At 49.1% G+C, this 18,438-nt stretch overlaps 1 protein-coding gene across 2 annotated transcripts in view; it reads left to right on the top strand.

The window, feature by feature from the left end:
* Nucleotides 1–18,438, top strand: part of CLSTN2 (calsyntenin 2) — a 623,447-nt gene that overhangs the window by 493,114 nt on the left and 111,895 nt on the right. For both annotated transcript variants that reach the window (XM_049099645.1, XM_035704913.2), the window contains exon 6: nt 15,071–15,256. In XM_049099645.1, coding sequence (XP_048955602.1) covers nt 15,071–15,256 — 186 coding nt within the window. The remainder of the gene's footprint in view (nt 1–15,070; nt 15,257–18,438) is intronic.

Consider the following 18,438-nt stretch of genomic DNA (forward strand, 5'->3'; position numbering starts at 1 on the left):
CGCGTCCCAGGAGCAGAGCATTTGATGCAGGTCCTACTATGCCTTGACTCAGGGACATTAGGCAAGCCATTTAACTTTGCAAACCTTCAGATGTGGCATCTGCACAATCAGGCTCTAGGGACAGCCTCAGAGGGCTGACATAAGGTAAAATTGCTCCCCGCACACATAGGAATGGCTCGACGGTTCCAGCAAGGAGGTTCAGGGAGAGAAGAATTAGAAGCTACTAAAGTGAGTTTAGGAGGCAGGCCAGCCTTTGGCTGCCATTTTCTGACTGTGTGACCTTGGGTTGGTCTCTTGACATCTTAGCATCACTTATCTCATCAGTGAAATGGCCCCCCTCCTGCTCTGTTCCTCAAGTAGATGCCATGCAAGCCCATAACACACGTAAGAAGCCCAGCATTTGGCTCAGGGCCATTAAATGGTGGTTTTCTTCCTGCTGTCTGCATCACTGAGTGGGAGGACAGCCCGAGGCAGCCTAGGCACAGTATCATCGTGTGCAGGCCATCCAGCCACTTGGGCTCCAGTGATAAATGTGAGCCACGGCAGGCTGCCCCACCTCTTCTTGCCATACTTGTCCTTACCTCTAAAGTGGGCAGGATAGTGTCCCCTTCTCCCCACATCCACCTCACATGGTACTTGGTAGATAGAATGACAGCATGCATATCCCATCCCTTCACATGCCATTACAGGGGTTTGCACCATTGACCTTCTCTAATCACAGAGAGGGCTAGCCCTGGTCCTACCATGACAGAGGAACTCTCAAAGCTTCCATTTAACTCAGGGAACTTTGCTCAGGGCTAACTCTGAGCAAACGGGGTGCCAGGGGGTGGTGAGTCCCTGGGGACCGTACGCTGGAGCAGTGGGGTGAGGGCAAGCAGGTGAACAGATCACAAATAGATCATTCCAATACAAGGAAGTCAGAGCAGTGGCCCCAAAGGCTATGAAAGCAGAGAGCAGGGGTGCCCAATGCTTCAGGAAGGCTTCTCTGGGGAGGGGGTCATGAGGCTGGGGTCTGAGGGGTCAATACAATTTCGCCAGGTGCCCTAGGGTGTGGGAAGGAGACACTACTGGGAAGGAGCAGGGAGGAGTATCCCCGGGAGAGGTCGGTGCTTAAAAGCTGCACCTTTTAGGAACCTGTTTCCATCCCCTGTTCTGCTCAGCATCTCCTGCTTTATGGCTGACAGAGGATAAGAATTTCGGTCACACAAAAGGATTTGGAGAAAATTGAGCAGGGACAGATGAACTGGTGTTTGTTTTCATGATAAAAGTGAGATCTCCAGGGTAGATGGGGGATGAAGTAGACAGAGAGATTCTATAAGGCTGTAAGCATAACAACCAGAGTTCCCCCGGCCTCCCCAGTGAGACTCCTTTCTTCTCACTTCTCTGGGGGTGCCCGGCCAGCCTCAGCCCCTGTAGTTGGTGCCCTCGGCTGGAAGGCTGATGTCTGCTGGTCAGGTGGAGCAGGGCAAGGCCTTACCTGCCTTACCATGGGAGCAGCAGGCATGGACAAGTGAGTGTGAGCAGAATGGTAAGTTCAGGGAAGCCTGTAGGGCCTGTAGATGCCTAATCAGACAATGGGCCAGTATGGGGGAACCTGTCTGGGACCTCTAGAAACTAGTACACTCTGAGGCGGGCTCACTTCTGATAATCTGGTTGGTGGAAGTCAATATTTAGAGTAAAATGTGACCTTATTTTCAGCCACAGTTGAAGACAAGTAGGTTGTTTGGTTATCCATGTTTCAGCAACGAGGCATTTTCTGGAGGCCAGAAGCCACTCTGCTTCTCCCAGTGCCAGTGTTTGTCTCTGGCCGGAGGCTCCGCATCCCTGGGTGATAGCAGCCAGCCTCACACGGGCAGAGCCAGGCAGGTGAGGCCTGGGAGCCCGTCTACCCCCTGGGAGCTGTGGTTAATGACGGCCTCCCACTGGCTGAAACCCTCAGCTTCAGTGGGCTTCTCCCTGCACCCAGGCCCAGAAGCAAACATAGTGCGTCACCGACACCTCCTGGCCTCCAAAACATTTTTGCTCCTCAGACCCTTAGTTTCTGTAAATTTACAGCAGCCCCATTACCAAATGCAAGACCAAGCCCTCCATACCTAGTTTGTGGATGGACTCACACAGGCCAGCAGGGCCCTGGGGCGAAGGGAAGAGGCAGGCCGTCTGTGTGCCTGGGGCTGGGGAGAGGGGCTCCCCAGCAGGCAAGGGAGAAGGATGGTCTTCAAAACACAAGTTCTGCATTCTGCTAGAGAGCCTGAGCTAACAGGCAGCAGCCCTTTTTCATGAGCATTTTTAAATTACGAAATGGCTTATGATGCTCTTTCAAAGATGATTTTTGAAAAGTATAACAACCAATAAGAATTCCCCATAATCCAATTAATGCGACCATCAATGTGATGGTATCCTTTTCTCTGAATAGTCACTTCAACTTCGTGTTCTTTTTCTACTTACCTTTGTGCCTTATGTATTGTCACACCTCATAAAACCTCACCAGCCCCCCCAGCGGCTACATAATATTCCCTCACAGAAGGTCAGATGTGCTTGTCTGTGTCCTTGCAGTTAGAGCAGTGTGATTGATTTTAGGGTGGCTCCATTTTTCTTTTTTTGTGCACCAGTGAATATCTTTGTGTAAAAGTCTTTGCATTTTGAGTCACTTTCTCAGGAGTATATCACCTGGGCCCAAGTACGTGGCCATTTCTTAGTCTGAGATGCATTTTTTAAAAGATTTTATTTATTTATTCATGAGAGACAGAGAGAGAGGCAGAGACACAGGCAGAGGGAGAAGCAGGCTCCCTATGAGGAGCCTGATGCAGGACTGATCCTAGGATCCCAGGATCACAGTCTGAGCAGAAGGCAGATGCTCAACACTGAGCCACCCAGACGTCCTGCCTGAGACACATTTTGCCAAGCACCGGTCTGGTCGTTTATGATGGCTTATGCTGCCCCCTTCACCCTCACGTACTCTCGGGCTTCTGGTGTATTTACTCAACTCTGCAGACTTGTACCATATTTTCTGAAGAGATAATAATTTGGTTCCAATTTTAGAATATAGTTTAGTGAAATGAGAAGTCCTGTAGGACTGTAATATTACCTAGAGTCATGGTCTTTTTATTTAAAAAAATAAATAAAAAGTTTTGCAATCATGTACAACTGATCTGGAAATTAAAGAGATCCATATTACCGGAGCATAAAAAGTATACATAGGACACCTTTACAAAAAGACTGAGAGTGTGTGCAGGAAAAACCATACTCTTGCATTGCAAATGCTTTTCGAAGCCATAAAAGTAAAGATTTTTGAAGAATAGCTACTCCATCTTGCACCAATAATATACATTTGTCCCAAGATAAGAAATTTGCCTGGAAAATGCTCATGTTTATTAGACGTAAGAGAGAAGAGTTTCTATAAATCCAAGAGAAAGTACCCTGGTTGGTTGAGTTAATGATTTCCCCCTTGGGAGAATTATCTTTCAGAAAAGCTGCTCTTAAATTGCCTGGTTTCTGCACCTTTCCGGCATCAATCTGCCTGCTGTGTTTCTGTTTGGGAGCCGAGAAGCATGTGAGTAGAGGATCTTTGGAGAGGAAGGGGTCGGGGAGAAAGTTAGCAGCCAAGCTTTGAGTGGGTTTTCCTGGTTTCTGAACACCACAGGATTCCCTTTGATGGCAGCATGAGCTGCTCCTCCAACAGCCCCGAGGAGCTTGGAGCCAGGGCGAAGGGGGCGCACAGGCTTTAAAGAGGTGATGCCCAACACTAGCAAGCTCAGATGCTTGTCGAGGAACTGAGGTGCTCACACTGGCACCAAAGAGCCAGAAGAGAATGGGGCCCCTCACAACACGGGCCCAGAGGCTGGCTGCTTTGGGGCACAGCATCCAGAGGCTTGCACCAGGCATTAGAACGGAGCAGAACCCAAAGGCTGTGTGTAGATCCAAAGGCCCTGGAGAAGCAGCACACAGAGCAACCCCGAACCTGCCCAGCAGCGTGGCAATATCTTCCATCCAGAAAGGCTGGACCCAGCAGGAGGATCTGCAAGGAATGAAACAAGGAAAAAGTCTGAGCAGAGCAGGAGGGCCAAGGGAATTCTCTGAGCCTCAGGACCTGGGCAGGCACCTCTCATGAAGCATCCTTGTTGTTCATTTCCCAAGTATTCAGTGAGAACCTACAGTGTTCTGGAAACTGCACCGGCACTGGAGGTTTTTAAACTAACAGAATAGATGCAGACCATGATCTCATGGAACCTCTGATGGGAATGGGGGTGGGGATAGAGAGTAGCAGAAAAACAATTAAGAAATAAATTAATAGTTTATTCTGTTGGCCAAAGCCAGTCACATGGCTAAGCCCCGGCTCAATGGGGCGTGGGTATGTACTCCTTCCACTGGAGGGGGGCATGGTCAGGAGCAATAGTCTAATGCACACAACAGGAAGTGGCTCTCTCACCACTCAGAGCTGTAGGTGCTCCATCTGTGGTTCTTCCGGGACCAGAACCCGTGCTTTGCCCTGCAGAAGGTAAAGAAAGAAAATACAGCTTGTTCTGAATTCATTTGGTATGACCTCCTACCCTGCTGGGTCAGGTTCCAGGCAGCAAACAGGTCTCCCTCTGAGCATCCTGTGTAGGGCACAGAAATCCTTTCTTAGCTCCTCTCTGGCCGCTGGGACCCATGAATGTGGTGAGAGAAGGAATGAGAGTCCATTGCTCAATGTTGTTTGGGTTGGTGGCTTCCGAGTCTATCTGCATCTTGATCACTTGGGAGGTTAGTTAAAATGACAGATTCCAGGCCCTGGCCCTCAAAACGTTCCGCTGGAAATCTCCTCAGGTGGGGCCCAGGAATTAGTGTCTTTAGAAGTTTTTCCAGTGATTCTCCAGAGGCCAGCCTTAACCCTGCCCCTGTCTAGAGACAATGATTTAGGGGACACAGTGTGAGTCCCACGTAGGTGATGTATGTTGCAAAGCACATGAACTGGGGAGGAAAGAATGTGATCTAGGCTGGAGTAATCGTGGAGGACTCCCTGGAAGAGGTGAACTGGATGTATTACCCTGGGGCAGTGGTGACTAGGTCAGATTAGAAGGACAAAGAGAGGTAAGATAAGAAGTTATCATAGTAATTGGTCCAGGTGGGAAGTGATGATGGCCTTTCACTAGAGTGGAGAGACACCAATCTTGGAAGCAGGAGGCCTTAATGGCCCTTTGCATATGGAGGGTAAAATGTTAACAGTGCTCTGAAGCACTGCCTTCTATATCTGAAGCCTTTGGAGGTTAGTTTTAGGAAAGCATGATGATAGAGTATTATCTCGGGCCATGCTTCTGAAATCATCTGTGTTGCAGGACCAGGATTTTTTTTCCCAATCAGTCATGGACCAAAATTGTGTAAAAATGTGTAATAGAAACAAATTTCCGGGGAAATGAAATAAATAGCAAAGCCATTCAAAATGTAAACCAAAATTTTTATTTTTATTAGCGTCAACAAATATAAACTCACTCTGTCAAATGGCCATAGAAGTTTCTAAATGCTTACTGTTGATCTCTCTAATGACCTCATCACAGACCTAGAGCAGTCCAGGGACCCAACTGGTCTACAGGCCACAATGCGTAGCGTTGTTCTGGCAACATGTCCTTGCCCTCGCCTCCACAAAACCTGAAATTGTTTGGATCATCTTTCCAATTCAATCTCCTCCACCAGCCATCCTTCTGTGGTCCTTGCCTAGTGGCGCCGGTTCTCCTGGGTGACAGTGACAGGCAGGCTTTGAAGAGGGTATGTTGGAGGTCTCTGGCCGCAGCCAGAAGCTGTCGGGAAGGAAGCTGTCTGCAGTTTGCCAGGTGCTCCTACAATGAAGCTTGCAAGCGTCTGCCTGTGTACAGGACTCCGAAATCACCCGAGGGGCAGCTGTGAGGGTTTTCTTAGGCCAAGGAGCCACAAGTGTGGATATGAGACAAAATGAAAGCCCTTTTGCCATAAGGAACCAGAGAGAACTTCAGGGGCAGAACAAAATTTGAGGACAGATTTCCTCGTTGTTTCACTTGGCATCTATTGAGATGTCTCAGGGTGAGGGAGATATTAAAAGGAGTAAAGATATATGAGGTTTTCCAGAGCTGGAGCCATACGTTAAGTGCAATTTCATCGTCATATACACTCTCCCACAGACACTCAAATTCAGGCTGGGGTGTGTGCCTGCACACACATGCACACACATGCACACACGCACACATGCACACACACACACACACACACACACACCCAGCAGCCATGTCTTAAATCATTCCCACTGTAATGCCTGGCAGTCTGTCATTTGGCAGCTGGCTGGGGTTGAGGTGTGCTATCCCACCTGGACAGCAGCAGAGGTTCTCTGGGTCCAGATGATCACCTTCCTCGCCCCTGACAGCCAGACCTGGAGCGTGAGTGTGCGTGTGTGTGTGTGCATGCACGGGTTCTGGTTTCCATATACTTAATCGCTCACTCATTACCGAGCACCTAGTGTGGACCAGGCTCTGCACGGTGATGCACAAGTCATGCTCCAGAGCACGAATGGGCCATAAACAAGTAAGTAAGTGATGCTCCAGAGGGGAGGACAGGCAGGGATGGGTGGAAGCAGGGTGCTGGTCATCAAGCTGTGGCCCGGAGGCCTCCTTTACAAAGGCACCTGTGAGTTGAGGGCTGGAAGCAGCGGAAGACCAGCCACAGGTAGGGCAGGAACGGAACATCCGGGCCTGAGGCTTACCCTGTGATATGGGCATGTTTTTGTTTTGTTTTTTTTTTCCCCTCTCTTCTTCCCTTTTGTACTTAATTAAGAAATCTCTTTTGAGGAAGAATGAAAAGATAATAAAATGCTCTGACTTTGTGAAACTAAAATGTAGTAAATGGAAAGGGGTCGGCAATAAAGGAAGAGAGAGGATTCCTTGTATTTGTAATTGAGTTCAGAGAGTCTGTGGTTTGGTTTCTTTTAAAACTGTGCCTGCATGTAATTGCTTTTAATTGGAGAAGAGAAAGCCACATAATTTAATCCCTGTTAAGTTGTGTGTGGGCCTATTATATGTGGAGCACAGGGCTAAGTGGTTTGCATTTATTATCTGACATAAACCCTTTCAACGGCTCTGAAATAGGTGATAGTATCACCAGCATCCGCGTGAGTGTCACGAGGGTTTGCTTGCTCGGGCACAGAAGGAAATGACTGGCCCACAGTACATGGCACCAAGTGGGACAGCTGGGATTCACACGTGGGTCTGAGCCCAAGGCCCGGGTTCCTCCTTTTGGGTGGTTAATAACCATCCCCATTCTGCAGATGAAGAAACAGAGGCTTTTAAGGTTAAGGAACAGTCCCAAGGTTACTCAGCTAAAGGCAGGACCAGTTACATAATTTGTAGGTTCCAGGTCAAAATGAAAGTAGGGGGCCTCTCGTTTTCAAATTATTAAGAATTTCAAGACAGGGATGGTAGAGCAGTAAAGCAAGTACAAGGCCCTTCTGAGCATGAAGCTCGTCTCGGAGCCAGGATTGGGTTCCCAGCCTCACTGACACCTCACCACCTCCTGTCTCCTTCCAGCTGAATGTCCCACTTCACAGTTAAAGATCCAGAGCAGCACTTGAGGAAATGTAAAAAGAAAAAAAAAATCAGAAAAGCAAAGAATGCTTTCTGGGGTTGGGCTTTGGAGTTAGGTGGGCCTGGAATAAGTCCTGGCCCTACCACTTGTATTGTCTCACTTATTCTTCACAGCATCCCCATGAGATGGAGTTGTCGTTTCCCCCCATTTTCCAGATGAGAAAATCAAGGCCCAGAGTATCTTGCCCAAGGTACAAGAGCTGGTGAACAGAGGGGGGTCTGAATCCAAAAGTCTAGCACTCTGTCATCTAAGTGTCATCATGGCCCTTTCCAAGGTCAGGCTTGGACACTGAGGAAATCACCCCTAGGAGCCACGTGGGGAGCAGGGAGAGAAGATGAAGCTCAGAAGCCAGCTTTTGTCACCCTTATATGAAGACTTTGGAAGAGTCTCTATTACCTAAAGATCCCACCCAGCTCAGCACTCAGTCTGGTCCCAAAGTTCCCCATTCTGGCCCACCTGGCACCAGGGCCCCCAGAAGGCCACCCCCAGCCTCACATAGGTCTACACCTTCTGAGTCGTGTCAGGATGCTGAGTTGTAGATTGACATGGGGGATACTATACTCATCATTTCCCAGCTAAATAGCCCCCCTTGGCCTCGTGCAGCCCCAAGCCCATGATGGAGACATCCTGGGGTTCTATTTTGCCTTCTGGCATTCCCCACCTTCCTCAATATTTGCCTTTTATTGTCTGTATTCTCCTGTTTTGACAACTGGGGTCTTGCTGACCCTCAGGGTTAGCCAATTCCTAGCAATTCAAAGATAAGAGACAGCTTACCCTTTTGCTCTTCAAACACAGACCAACCGATCCAGAACCCACACCCCCAACGACCTTCCTTGTTGGGCTCTCAAACCCTGTGCCTCCATCTATCTGCCCTAACCGCTCCAGGGCCAAGAACCAGACAGTAAGGGACAGCCCCTGTACACCAGAGGCCACTGAAATTATACGAACTAGCATTTTTGGCAATCCTAAACCTGGTTACCATGCTTTGCCTGTTCCTTCCCATGGAAACCACAATAAAGGCTCTTGTGCCCGGTTCCCCACCCCCCTCTGCCTCCTGACTGGCCACACTGCTTCTCCCCCAGTGGTATACATAGCCCCCTCTCCTTGGGATCTCTGAGTGTAATAAATGATCTGTTCAGTGGCAACAGCACCCTGATCTCTTGGCCTTACCATACTTAAATAAATAAAACCTATATTAAGACAAATGCCCAGGTCACTTCCTCCAGGAAGCCTTCATCGATTGCCCTACTCAACATAATTTACTTCTCCATTCCCTGGAGCCTGCACTTTGTTCCTCTGTCTGCTCAGTAGGAGCTGGCTGCTGTCTGTGGCTGCTACCGCCTTGGCTGTGGGCTCCCAGTTAAGGGTTAGGAGTCGGTCATACTTTTGTGCCTCCCATGTCTAGGGCTCTGCTGGAACATAGTAGGTGCTCAGTAAAGACTTGGCATCTGAAAAGTGATAAGAATGATACAAGAACAATAATAATAGTAGTAATGAGAGTAGCTCTCTGTTCCCGGTGCTTTTCATATCTTTTTTCCAAGTCCCAAAGCAATTCTGCAGGGGATTAGCCTCATTCTACAGATGCAAAATGAGTCTCAGAGAAGTTCAGTGATTTATTCAAGGCTACACAGCCAAGGAGTGGCAGAGTCAGGGTTCAAACCTAACTGTGTCCAGCTGCAGAGTTAACACTTTTGAATTTAATTAAATTGAATCGAACTGAATTGAAGTTAATTCCCCATTGTGTGACCCTGTCAGAGGGGGCCCTCTGCATGGATTGATGATCAGGAGTATTCTAATGTTCTGAAAATGAACACCAGACCTAATCCAGCTGCCAAATGACCTTTTCAAAGCAGAATCTGGATATGTTATGCCCTCACTGAACACGCATTTATGGCCCTTCACTAGCTTTTAGGTGAAACCCAAACCTCTTACCCAGCATTCATCATCTGACCTCTACTTACTTCTCCAGCCTCCTCTACTTCCTAATCCACCCCAAATTCAGATGCACTGGATGGCCATGGAGATAAAGTTGCTCCCTGCTGAGCAAAAGTACCTCTCTAGCTTCTGCTGATAGGAAAGGAAGCCCCTTGGTGCCCAAATCAAAGTCACCCACCTCTTGGAGAAAGTCTTGAAAGATGCCAGATCTCTAATGATGCCTGCAGAGACTAGAATGTCAGCCGCCTGCACGATCCTGTGCAGGGGGAACCTTTTCCTGCCCTCCCACTATCCTGCATCCCCACATCCAGCTACTCACTTTGTGTAAACCCAGAGATTCCCTAGAAACCCTGATGCCTATTCAGCGGAGACCAAGAAGAGCTGGAGGCCCGTAAGCATCCACAGTTAAGGAATGAAGACTATTTTGACATACCTGGGTCTTCCCTTTTCATCCTTCAGTCTCACTTCTGAGGACAGAAGTGGAACAATTCTGAATGTCTTGGATTACAAAAACCTGCAAACTCTCTGCTTTCCAGAACTCTCAGATTTGCTTTTTTCCAACTCCAGGCATCTAATATGAGAGTTCCAAGTGGTTAATATTCTCCCGATAAGAAAGCATGTGTCCCCCCAAATTTAACAGGAGTTCTAATAAAATCATCATGTTTCTAATTCCTTAACCAAGGAAGAAGGAGTTTAATTCCTAAAGGCATTCACTGTTCACTTTTCCAGGAATACCTACAAGGCAGTTGAGCCCGATTTATCAAAACAAGAGGTAGTCTGCTTCCTTTCTCTTCACTTAAGAAAAAAAATTGAACCACAATTCATAAACTAGTCTCCAAGTCCTTTATAAACTGGAAAGATTTTGTTTCTAAGCAGGAAAGCTCAGAGAAGTTGAGGAAGCTTGTGAACCAGAGCGCGGGACATTCCTTTTGTGAGGCTTCAACAGGAAGGTCACCATGTTGAGCCCTTAACCTTCAACGCTCATGACAAGGCCATGAGGAGGTATAACTAATTCAGATCTGCAGGTGAGGTTGTGGAGGCTCAGAGATGACTCATTCAGCTTTGCAGAGGTCACATCACCCACCTCTGGGGGAGATGTGATTCAAGTATAGTCCTCTGCAGTCTCCAGGGTCAAAGCAACCCCAGTGTCCCCACCAGCTGCCCTCAAGGTCAGGCAGTGATGAAACTGACAACACTCCTTGATTCTCTGCCAACATCAGAGATGATCACTTTACACATTGATGTATATATGTATATATTTATGTTTATATATATCAGTATAAATTGAACATTCAAAAATAATCTGTAAAAATTGCACTTGTTCTCCATCCTGGCAAATCCTCAGAACCATGGCAGAACTATTGTAAAAGAGCTGCCTGGCCTTGGGCAAGGCACGCCAACTGTCAACCATGGCTTTGTCCTCTGCACAATTAAGATAATAACTATTGGATTCCTGGGAGGATCAAGCAAAAAAAAAAAAAAAAGATAGATGTATAAGTGCCTACACCTTATAGATGCTTAGTAATTGTATATCCTTTTTTTCCTGCAGTAAGTACTATTGAATAAACGGTAAGTCAACCATAATATATCTATTGAACATAATCTTTGTGTTTGGCACTAAAATTAGTCTGCATTTAATCCCCCTCCCCCCACAAATACTGGGTGGTAAACACCATGTTTAGATAAGAGGAAACTGAGACTCAGGGAGGGTAAATGATTCGCCCTAAGTCATGCAGGAAATGGTAGAGGTGGGGGTTGAACCCACGCACACTGAGTTTAGAGGCCAGACTTTCACCCATATTGCTATCCTACCTCCAGGAGTTGAGGATGAATAGACATTTCATGTGACAAAGGCTGAATCTGATGACTTGCCTTTTGCTCTCTTGATCCCCATCTCAGACTCTTTCTTGGAAAACGAATGATGTTTGTGTGAGCTTCCCACTCTCTCAAGGACACTACACTCAGAAAGCTTCATCGATTTCTTTTACTATGTGGTTGCAATTTTTGCCTGTTCCTTGCGAACCCTCAAAAGCGAGCCTTGAGAGGTCAGCAAAGCCACTGCAGATGTGATGTTTCCAGAGCTATTTTGTACCTGATTTCTTCCCAAAGAGGCCCTTGCCCCCCACCCGCACCCCCAGCCTGGAGGTGGTGAGAGAAATAAAATCTCTCCTAGGCCTGTACCTCCACTGACCTTCCCTTCATTATTCATTTGCTTCTTTTTTTTTTAATTTAATTTTATTATTTATTTATTTATTCATGTGAGAGAGAGAGAGAGAGGCAGAGACACAGGCAGAGAGAGAGGCAGGCTCCATGCAGGGAGCCTGATGTGGGACTTGATCCCGGGTCTCCAGGATCACGCCCTGGGCCAAAGATAGGAGCCAACCACTGAGCCACCCAGGGATCCCCCATTTGCTTCTTTATTTGCACTCCTTCTAGGAACGATTTTAGGTGGAATCTCTCATCAAAGATAACCACCAAAATATCTAGACACCCACAGCCCCCAGAGAAGAGAGGGAATCAATACCACAGATGGCTTGGGCTTCTTCAATGAAGAAGCTTCCAGAAGGAGGTGATGTGGGAAGACCTTGCATCAGCAGAAGTGGCAAAAAAACCAAGAGCTGCTGCCACAGGGCTCACCCCATGGCACAAAACCACTACACAAAACCACTTTTCTCCATTTTCCTATCTGCATCTTTGAAGAAGGGAAAATCCAGGGAAAGAGGGGTGAGGCAAGGAAGGAAGGGTAAGAGACCTCCTCCTTGGTGCCCTTTCTTAGCATCAGGAAGTAGATTCCCTTCATCAGCAGCTCTAGACTAGCTGCCTTGCTGAGAACAAAAAGAACCCAACATGTTATGGGCTGCTGTGGGGATGGTCAGACTGCAGGTCGGGGCAGACGGGGGCAGTACCAGAGAGGGGCGAATAGGCCACAAGTTCTGTCTGTGGCTCAGGAAAGGCAGCCATGGCAGCAGCCGGGTTAGGTGACTGAGGCTCCCCAGATCCACCTGGCAAATACTCCCTACGCTCTGACCTCAGTGTAGACGGATCGAAAATAAACATCACAATCCCTGCCGTTCAGCAGCTCCCAGTTACTGGGGGGAGGCAAGCATACCAATGAATCCTGCAGGATTCATTCACGTTTTTTACCAATATCGGGTGAGCATCTACTCTGTGCCAGGCACTGGGCACAGAGCGTGATGGGGATTCAGAGTACCATGAAGCTTAGAGTCCAGTGCTGTGTCTGATGTGGAGGATGCTGTGGAGCACAGGTGAGCATATCTCCCCAGACCAGAGAAATTCGGAAAGGTTGCGCAGAGTTACCACGGCAGAAAGGCATAGAAAGGGAGCTCTGTATAGAAGAAACAACACGATCGAGCGTTCAGAGGCAGGAAACGTTGTCCCTGAGACCCAGGGCTGGCTGAGTGTGGACTGCTGCTTACAGCTCTGACCTCAGATGCACCTGACAAAAACCCTGCTGCCCCCCTCCAGTGGTTCATCTTTACTGAACTTGGGGCCTCTGGAACATGGCTTAGAGCAGCTCCAGGATCTCATCCTCCAGGAGGTGATGGGCTAGTCCAGACACAGCTGCTGGAGGCTTTGAGGAAAAGCATGCAATTGGGTACCTTCTCTTTCGCATGCAGTCCCTCCCACCCAAATATCCTCCCGTGGTAAGCTCCTGGTGAGCCACCTACAACCCTGCGTGCAGTCTCTACTCCTGGCCTGCTCTGAGAAAATCCCCAAAAGGGTAGCTGGTTGACTTGGGGGTTCAGACCTAAACCCAGATGGCGTGGCTATCTGGAACGTGGCGGGGTTGCAGAGCAAGGACACTCGTACCCCTGGACTGAACATCTCCCTTCCTCTCCTAGAATAACACCACCCGAGGCCCTACTGCATGCCATGCACACACCGAGGCCCTCGTTCCTCACCCCAACACTGAAAGGTCCCTATTTTATTGATGAGGTGCCCGAGGCTTGGAGACCTTCATTAACCTGCCCAGAAACTTCCTGACCAGACAGCGTCAAGCCAAGATTGCTGGGGCATCTGCTTCAAACCTGCTTCTCTGAGGCTTCCCACGCACACCCATCCTTGGCATTGAGACCTCAGCTCAGACAGTTCTCTGCATCCAAAGAGCCTCTCTCTGTCACCGCTTTTTCTTTCAGAGACTCACTCTCTCAGACAGGACAGCACAGGCCTCCCCCCAAGCCACCCCCACCCCTGCTCCGGCTCCGCAAGACAGGGACCCTTCCTGGCTCCTTCACTGCTGTATCCTCGATGCTCCATGCAGAGCCTCGTACACGGAAACCCCGAACACACGGTTGCTCAGTGAACAAAGGCATCTGGCCCCTCCACAGAATCGCTCAGGATGGCAGCCTGGGGCCCACTGGGGGCTTGTGAAGAACCTGACCCATCAATGCCAGATTTCCTCACAGGCAATTTCATAGGTTTTTATTTCTGCTTCAGCAAAAGGATACCTTCTAGCAAGGTTTATGTGACAAACATGTGGCTTCATAAGCCAAGGGTGTCCGTAGGTCCCCTTCCTTGATCCTGCCCCCCGGGTCTGGCTAGGTCTGCACAGACCTCACAGACGTGCCCTCGCAGAGCGCGGTGCGCCCACTGCTGTCAGCAAGCACTGTGCGTGGTCACTAGGAGCGCAGCGTTGCCTGGAGGGTCCTCTGCCCTTCGACTGCTGCTCTTGTTGTTCCAGCCAATTCATGTGTACACTCCCTGTTGGTGTTTATCTTCGCTGATTGCTCTATCTTGTGTGGTGCCATTTTGGTTGTGGTTTTGTTCCTCTCCAACACTTTATCATCTCCAAATTATTCTTCCACTAAGAAGAATCGATAAGACCATCGGCTCCACTTAAGTGGGTCACGGTCCTGAACGCTTGAGAAAGAATCCTGCACCCCACCTCATGACCCCCAGGAACCCGGAACTACCATGCCCTCTTGTCGTATGGCGGGACATACCCATTCCTAAAAGCCACCCCACTAGGCAAGATGAGGGAAGTGGAGCAAGCAGCGTAACACTCAAAAATGTCATCAGTGACACACAGAAAAGAGAGGAAGAAAACATGTTAGCCTGGTTTTACACAGGTTAAGTGGTTAAGAAAATATACAAGTACTTCGATGACTATGGCACGTCACCTTGAAGAGACCTGATGTTTGCCCGCAGAAGAGGATGGGGGAGGGCTGCAGCTGGAGCAGAACCGCGACAAGGGGGGTGCTTCTGAATGGAGGGGAAGTTGTAACTGTGGGGGCAGGTGGATGTGGCCCTCAACACTCAGTGGCCTGCGTGGCTGCTAGACGTTTGAGGCGTGTCCATGGGCGTGTTTTGTGCATTCCTACCTGGCTCGGCTCAGCTGGGTGCCGCTTTCTGCCTTCACCCAGTGTTTCTCAGGAAGGAAATCTTGCATAATGGGCAAATGTGAAATTCCTCTTATCCTCAGATTGTTCCCAAATATATCAATTATGCTGGAACAAATTCACATTTTCAGAACAAGAGCTACAGCAGAACTGGCCGTACCCGATTGACTTTAACCTTTTCCTTGTTTATTCAGACTGGACCAAGAGGATTGAGTATCAGCCTGGCTCCGGGAGCGTGCCGCTTTTCCCCAGCATCCACCTGGAGACGTGCGACGGGGCCGTGTCCTCCATCCAGATCACCACGGAGCTGCAGACCAATTACATCGGGAAGGGCTGCGACCGGGAGACCTACTCTGAGAGATCCCTTCAGAAATTATGTGGTAGGTTTTTCCTGTTGGGATCTTTTTTTTTACTTAATTGCTTTTAAATGATTTATACAAAACATATGTTATGAAAGAATTAGTCCCTCCCAACCCGCATTGGCATATGTTACTCCTGGATGAATATGAAGTCTACTTATTATGGTTGAAGGGTCAGATGGCTCAGCTCTCGGCATCAGGAACACCTGACCAGATCCCACCATTGACCAACTGTGTGGCTGGAGGCAAGGCATGTGACAAAGCCTCTACTCCTCATCAATAAAACCTAATTAATGACCTAGTGTATTTGAGAGAACCTATCATGGAGCCTGAAGAAACCTGGGCTCCCTTCCACTGGGTTGGTTTGGAAAGAGGCACCTGACCAGGGGCCAGTGTGAAGGGTGGTGTCTCTCACCGGGGAGAGGTCGGCTTCCTCCCCAAAGGATCAGCTACATAATTTGCAGGGCCCACTGCAAATGAAAATAGGAAGCCTTTGTTAAGAATTTAAGAATTTTAAGGCTACAGTGGCAAAGCATGAAACCAAGCTGGGATGCCTACCCCAAGCGCAGGCCCCACGTGACACCCTAGGTGGCATACCAATAAAGCCAGCCTAGCTTCCAGCTGGGGTGGAGGAGGTGGGCCCCGCGAAGGTGTCGCAGCACAGGGGAGAGGACCTGCTGTCTTCATGAGGCGATGCCCCAGCGAAGGAGCCACTGGGAACTAGGGGAACAAGGCCCACAGCGGTACGACATGAGGAAACGGCTTCACCAAGCACCTGCTCGGTACACCTGCCACACCGTTCACACGCATCACTTTAATTCTCTCGTCTTCAGTGTGAGGAGGTTGTTATTCATTCCATTTTAAAGGTGGAAAATTGGGCAGCCCGGGTGTCTCAGCGGTTTAGCGCCGCCTTCAGCCCAGGGTGTGATCCTGGAGACCCGGGATCGAGTCCCATGTCTGACTCCCTGCATGGAGCCTGCTTCTCCCTCTGGCTGTGTCTCTGCCTCTCTCTCTCTGTGTGTGTGTCTCTCATGAATAAATAAATAAAATCTTAAAAAAAATAAAGGTGGAAAATTGGTACCCAGAGAGGAAGAAATGGCAGGTTCGAGATCCTGGTTAGAAGGTGACTGAGTCAGAATTTGAAGGTAGTTCTACCCGAATGCAGGCTGTTCAGCTCAGTAGCTGCGAAGGGCGGCCGGGCCTTGGGAGCTAGAAGGCCAGTCTCCCAGTCAGCCTGTGGCGTGCTCCATATGGTGGGAAGGGCCCCCGTGCGTAGAAAGCCAGCCCACTGACGTGCCAATGGGCCTTGGGGTGAGGTGGACCACATATATTTCCTTGCTGTCTTGTTCTCTCCCAGAATATTCAGGAACTCACATCTGTTCTATGGGGAGCTTAGGAAAGAGCTTACCCTTAGACTAGACCTGTGTTTGGGGGTAATTCCATCTCCACAAAAGGGACAGGAGCCTCCTGAACACAGTGCGATTCCGGGGCGCCGTCCCCTCCCAGGGGGCCCTCCACTGCTACCGCTGGGGCAGTTTGCCTCCCTCACCATTCCTGAACACACAAACACACACATGCACACACACACACACACACACACTGCTCTTGCCCAAAGAATTAGGTGAAAATTTAGAAGTGAATGTGAAGTGGACCCTATGTGGGCCACCTCCCATTTATCATGTCACCCAGCTGTCAGGAAGGCCTGTGGGGACACACGCTTCTCCAGAACAAAGCAGTAGATTGGGGAGATCACCACAATTTCAATACTCCAGACAGCCCCTGCAAAAATGGATGTCGGGCCTAGAGTATGCAGAAAACCGCCTCTAGTGCTCTGCCTCCCTCCGTGTGCGGAGAAGCCACCTCAGACGACATCTTACTGCGAACGAGCAGGCCATTTCACTCCCCGTGCACCTGGATTAGAAGTCAACTCGACCTCACGCCACCATGGGTTACAGTCATTTCCTAACCTCCTCCGGGTTAGAAGGAGATGGTGGAATCAGGTTGTTAAAGTTCAGGTGGGCCCAAGGGCACGCACTTGTGATTTGATTTTGAATGTTGCTGGGGAGAGATGAGGAGATACAGAGAGCAAGAAGGATTTTTATTTATTTATTTATTTATTTTTTTCTGAGGGAAGAAACTTTAGAGCAAAATTGCATCTGGTTGTTAACAGCGCTCATTCCTTCTGGGCTGCCAGCCTCACCTTGCAGGAAGGCAGGCAATTCAGGGAGGAAAGCAGGCTCCCCTAGAATGTGAGCTTACCTGGTTCTGGGAGTGGCCCTTTATCGGGGGAGGTCTGTGTGTCCTTCTGGTGACCTTCCTGGGCCTGGCGCCCACCACCCTGTGGGGACTCTGTCTGAGTTACCAGACGGCCAGGGCCACTCCTGCCTCCATGCCAGGAGCCTGAATCTTGAATTCCATGGAGGGAGAGCTCAGGAAAAGGGGGCAGAAGCAAATGCGTGGAACCCAGATGCACATCCAGTGCTAGAGTAGGCTTCCGAAGGAGGCAGCCCACCAGGCCCCACGCTCTCTCCAAACTGTGAGGGAAATGCAGGCTGGATTGCTTCCAAAACAGAGTCTGGGTTATAATTCCTGCTCCTATGGGGCAGTTTAGGTGCTGGACAAGCTTCCATGTGTTTTCAGTGGATGGTAGACAAGTTGCTTGCAGGCTTTCCCAACTAGGGAATGGCTATGACACTTTCAGCCTCAGCAGCCATGCATTTTTCATATTCCAAATCTTTATTGACTCTGGATGGAAACAGGGAGACCAATTAGGATGTTATTGCCATGGTCTAAGCAAGAGATAATGAGTTCTGAACCAGGGGAGTGGCAGTAGGGATGCATTTAAGACAGCTTTAGGAGGCAAAATCAGCAAGCTAATCAATGATTGATTAGCTGTCAGGAATGAGAAAGAAGAAATCTAAGATGACTCTAGTATAAGCATCTAACTGGCCAAGGGTGCCACCGATCAGGACTAGGAATCCAGGCACGAGCAGATTTAGGGACTGTGAGGACACGTGCCTGTAGGACACCCAGGTGCGAGTGTTCAATGCTGGCCTGACTCTGGATGCTTCGGAGGACCTGCCCCCACCCAGCTGATCCAATGTCCTAGCCTGTTTCTTCCCTCTTCTTGGCCGGGACACCTCCTCTGTCCCTGTGCCGGGCTGGTCCCTCTTTCCTAAATCTTAGCTCATGTTTTCTTCCCA

Source organism: Canis lupus, chromosome 23 (genome assembly GCF_003254725.2).
Source record: "Canis lupus dingo isolate Sandy chromosome 23, ASM325472v2, whole genome shotgun sequence".
Lineage (NCBI taxonomy): Eukaryota > Metazoa > Chordata > Mammalia > Carnivora > Canidae > Canis > Canis lupus.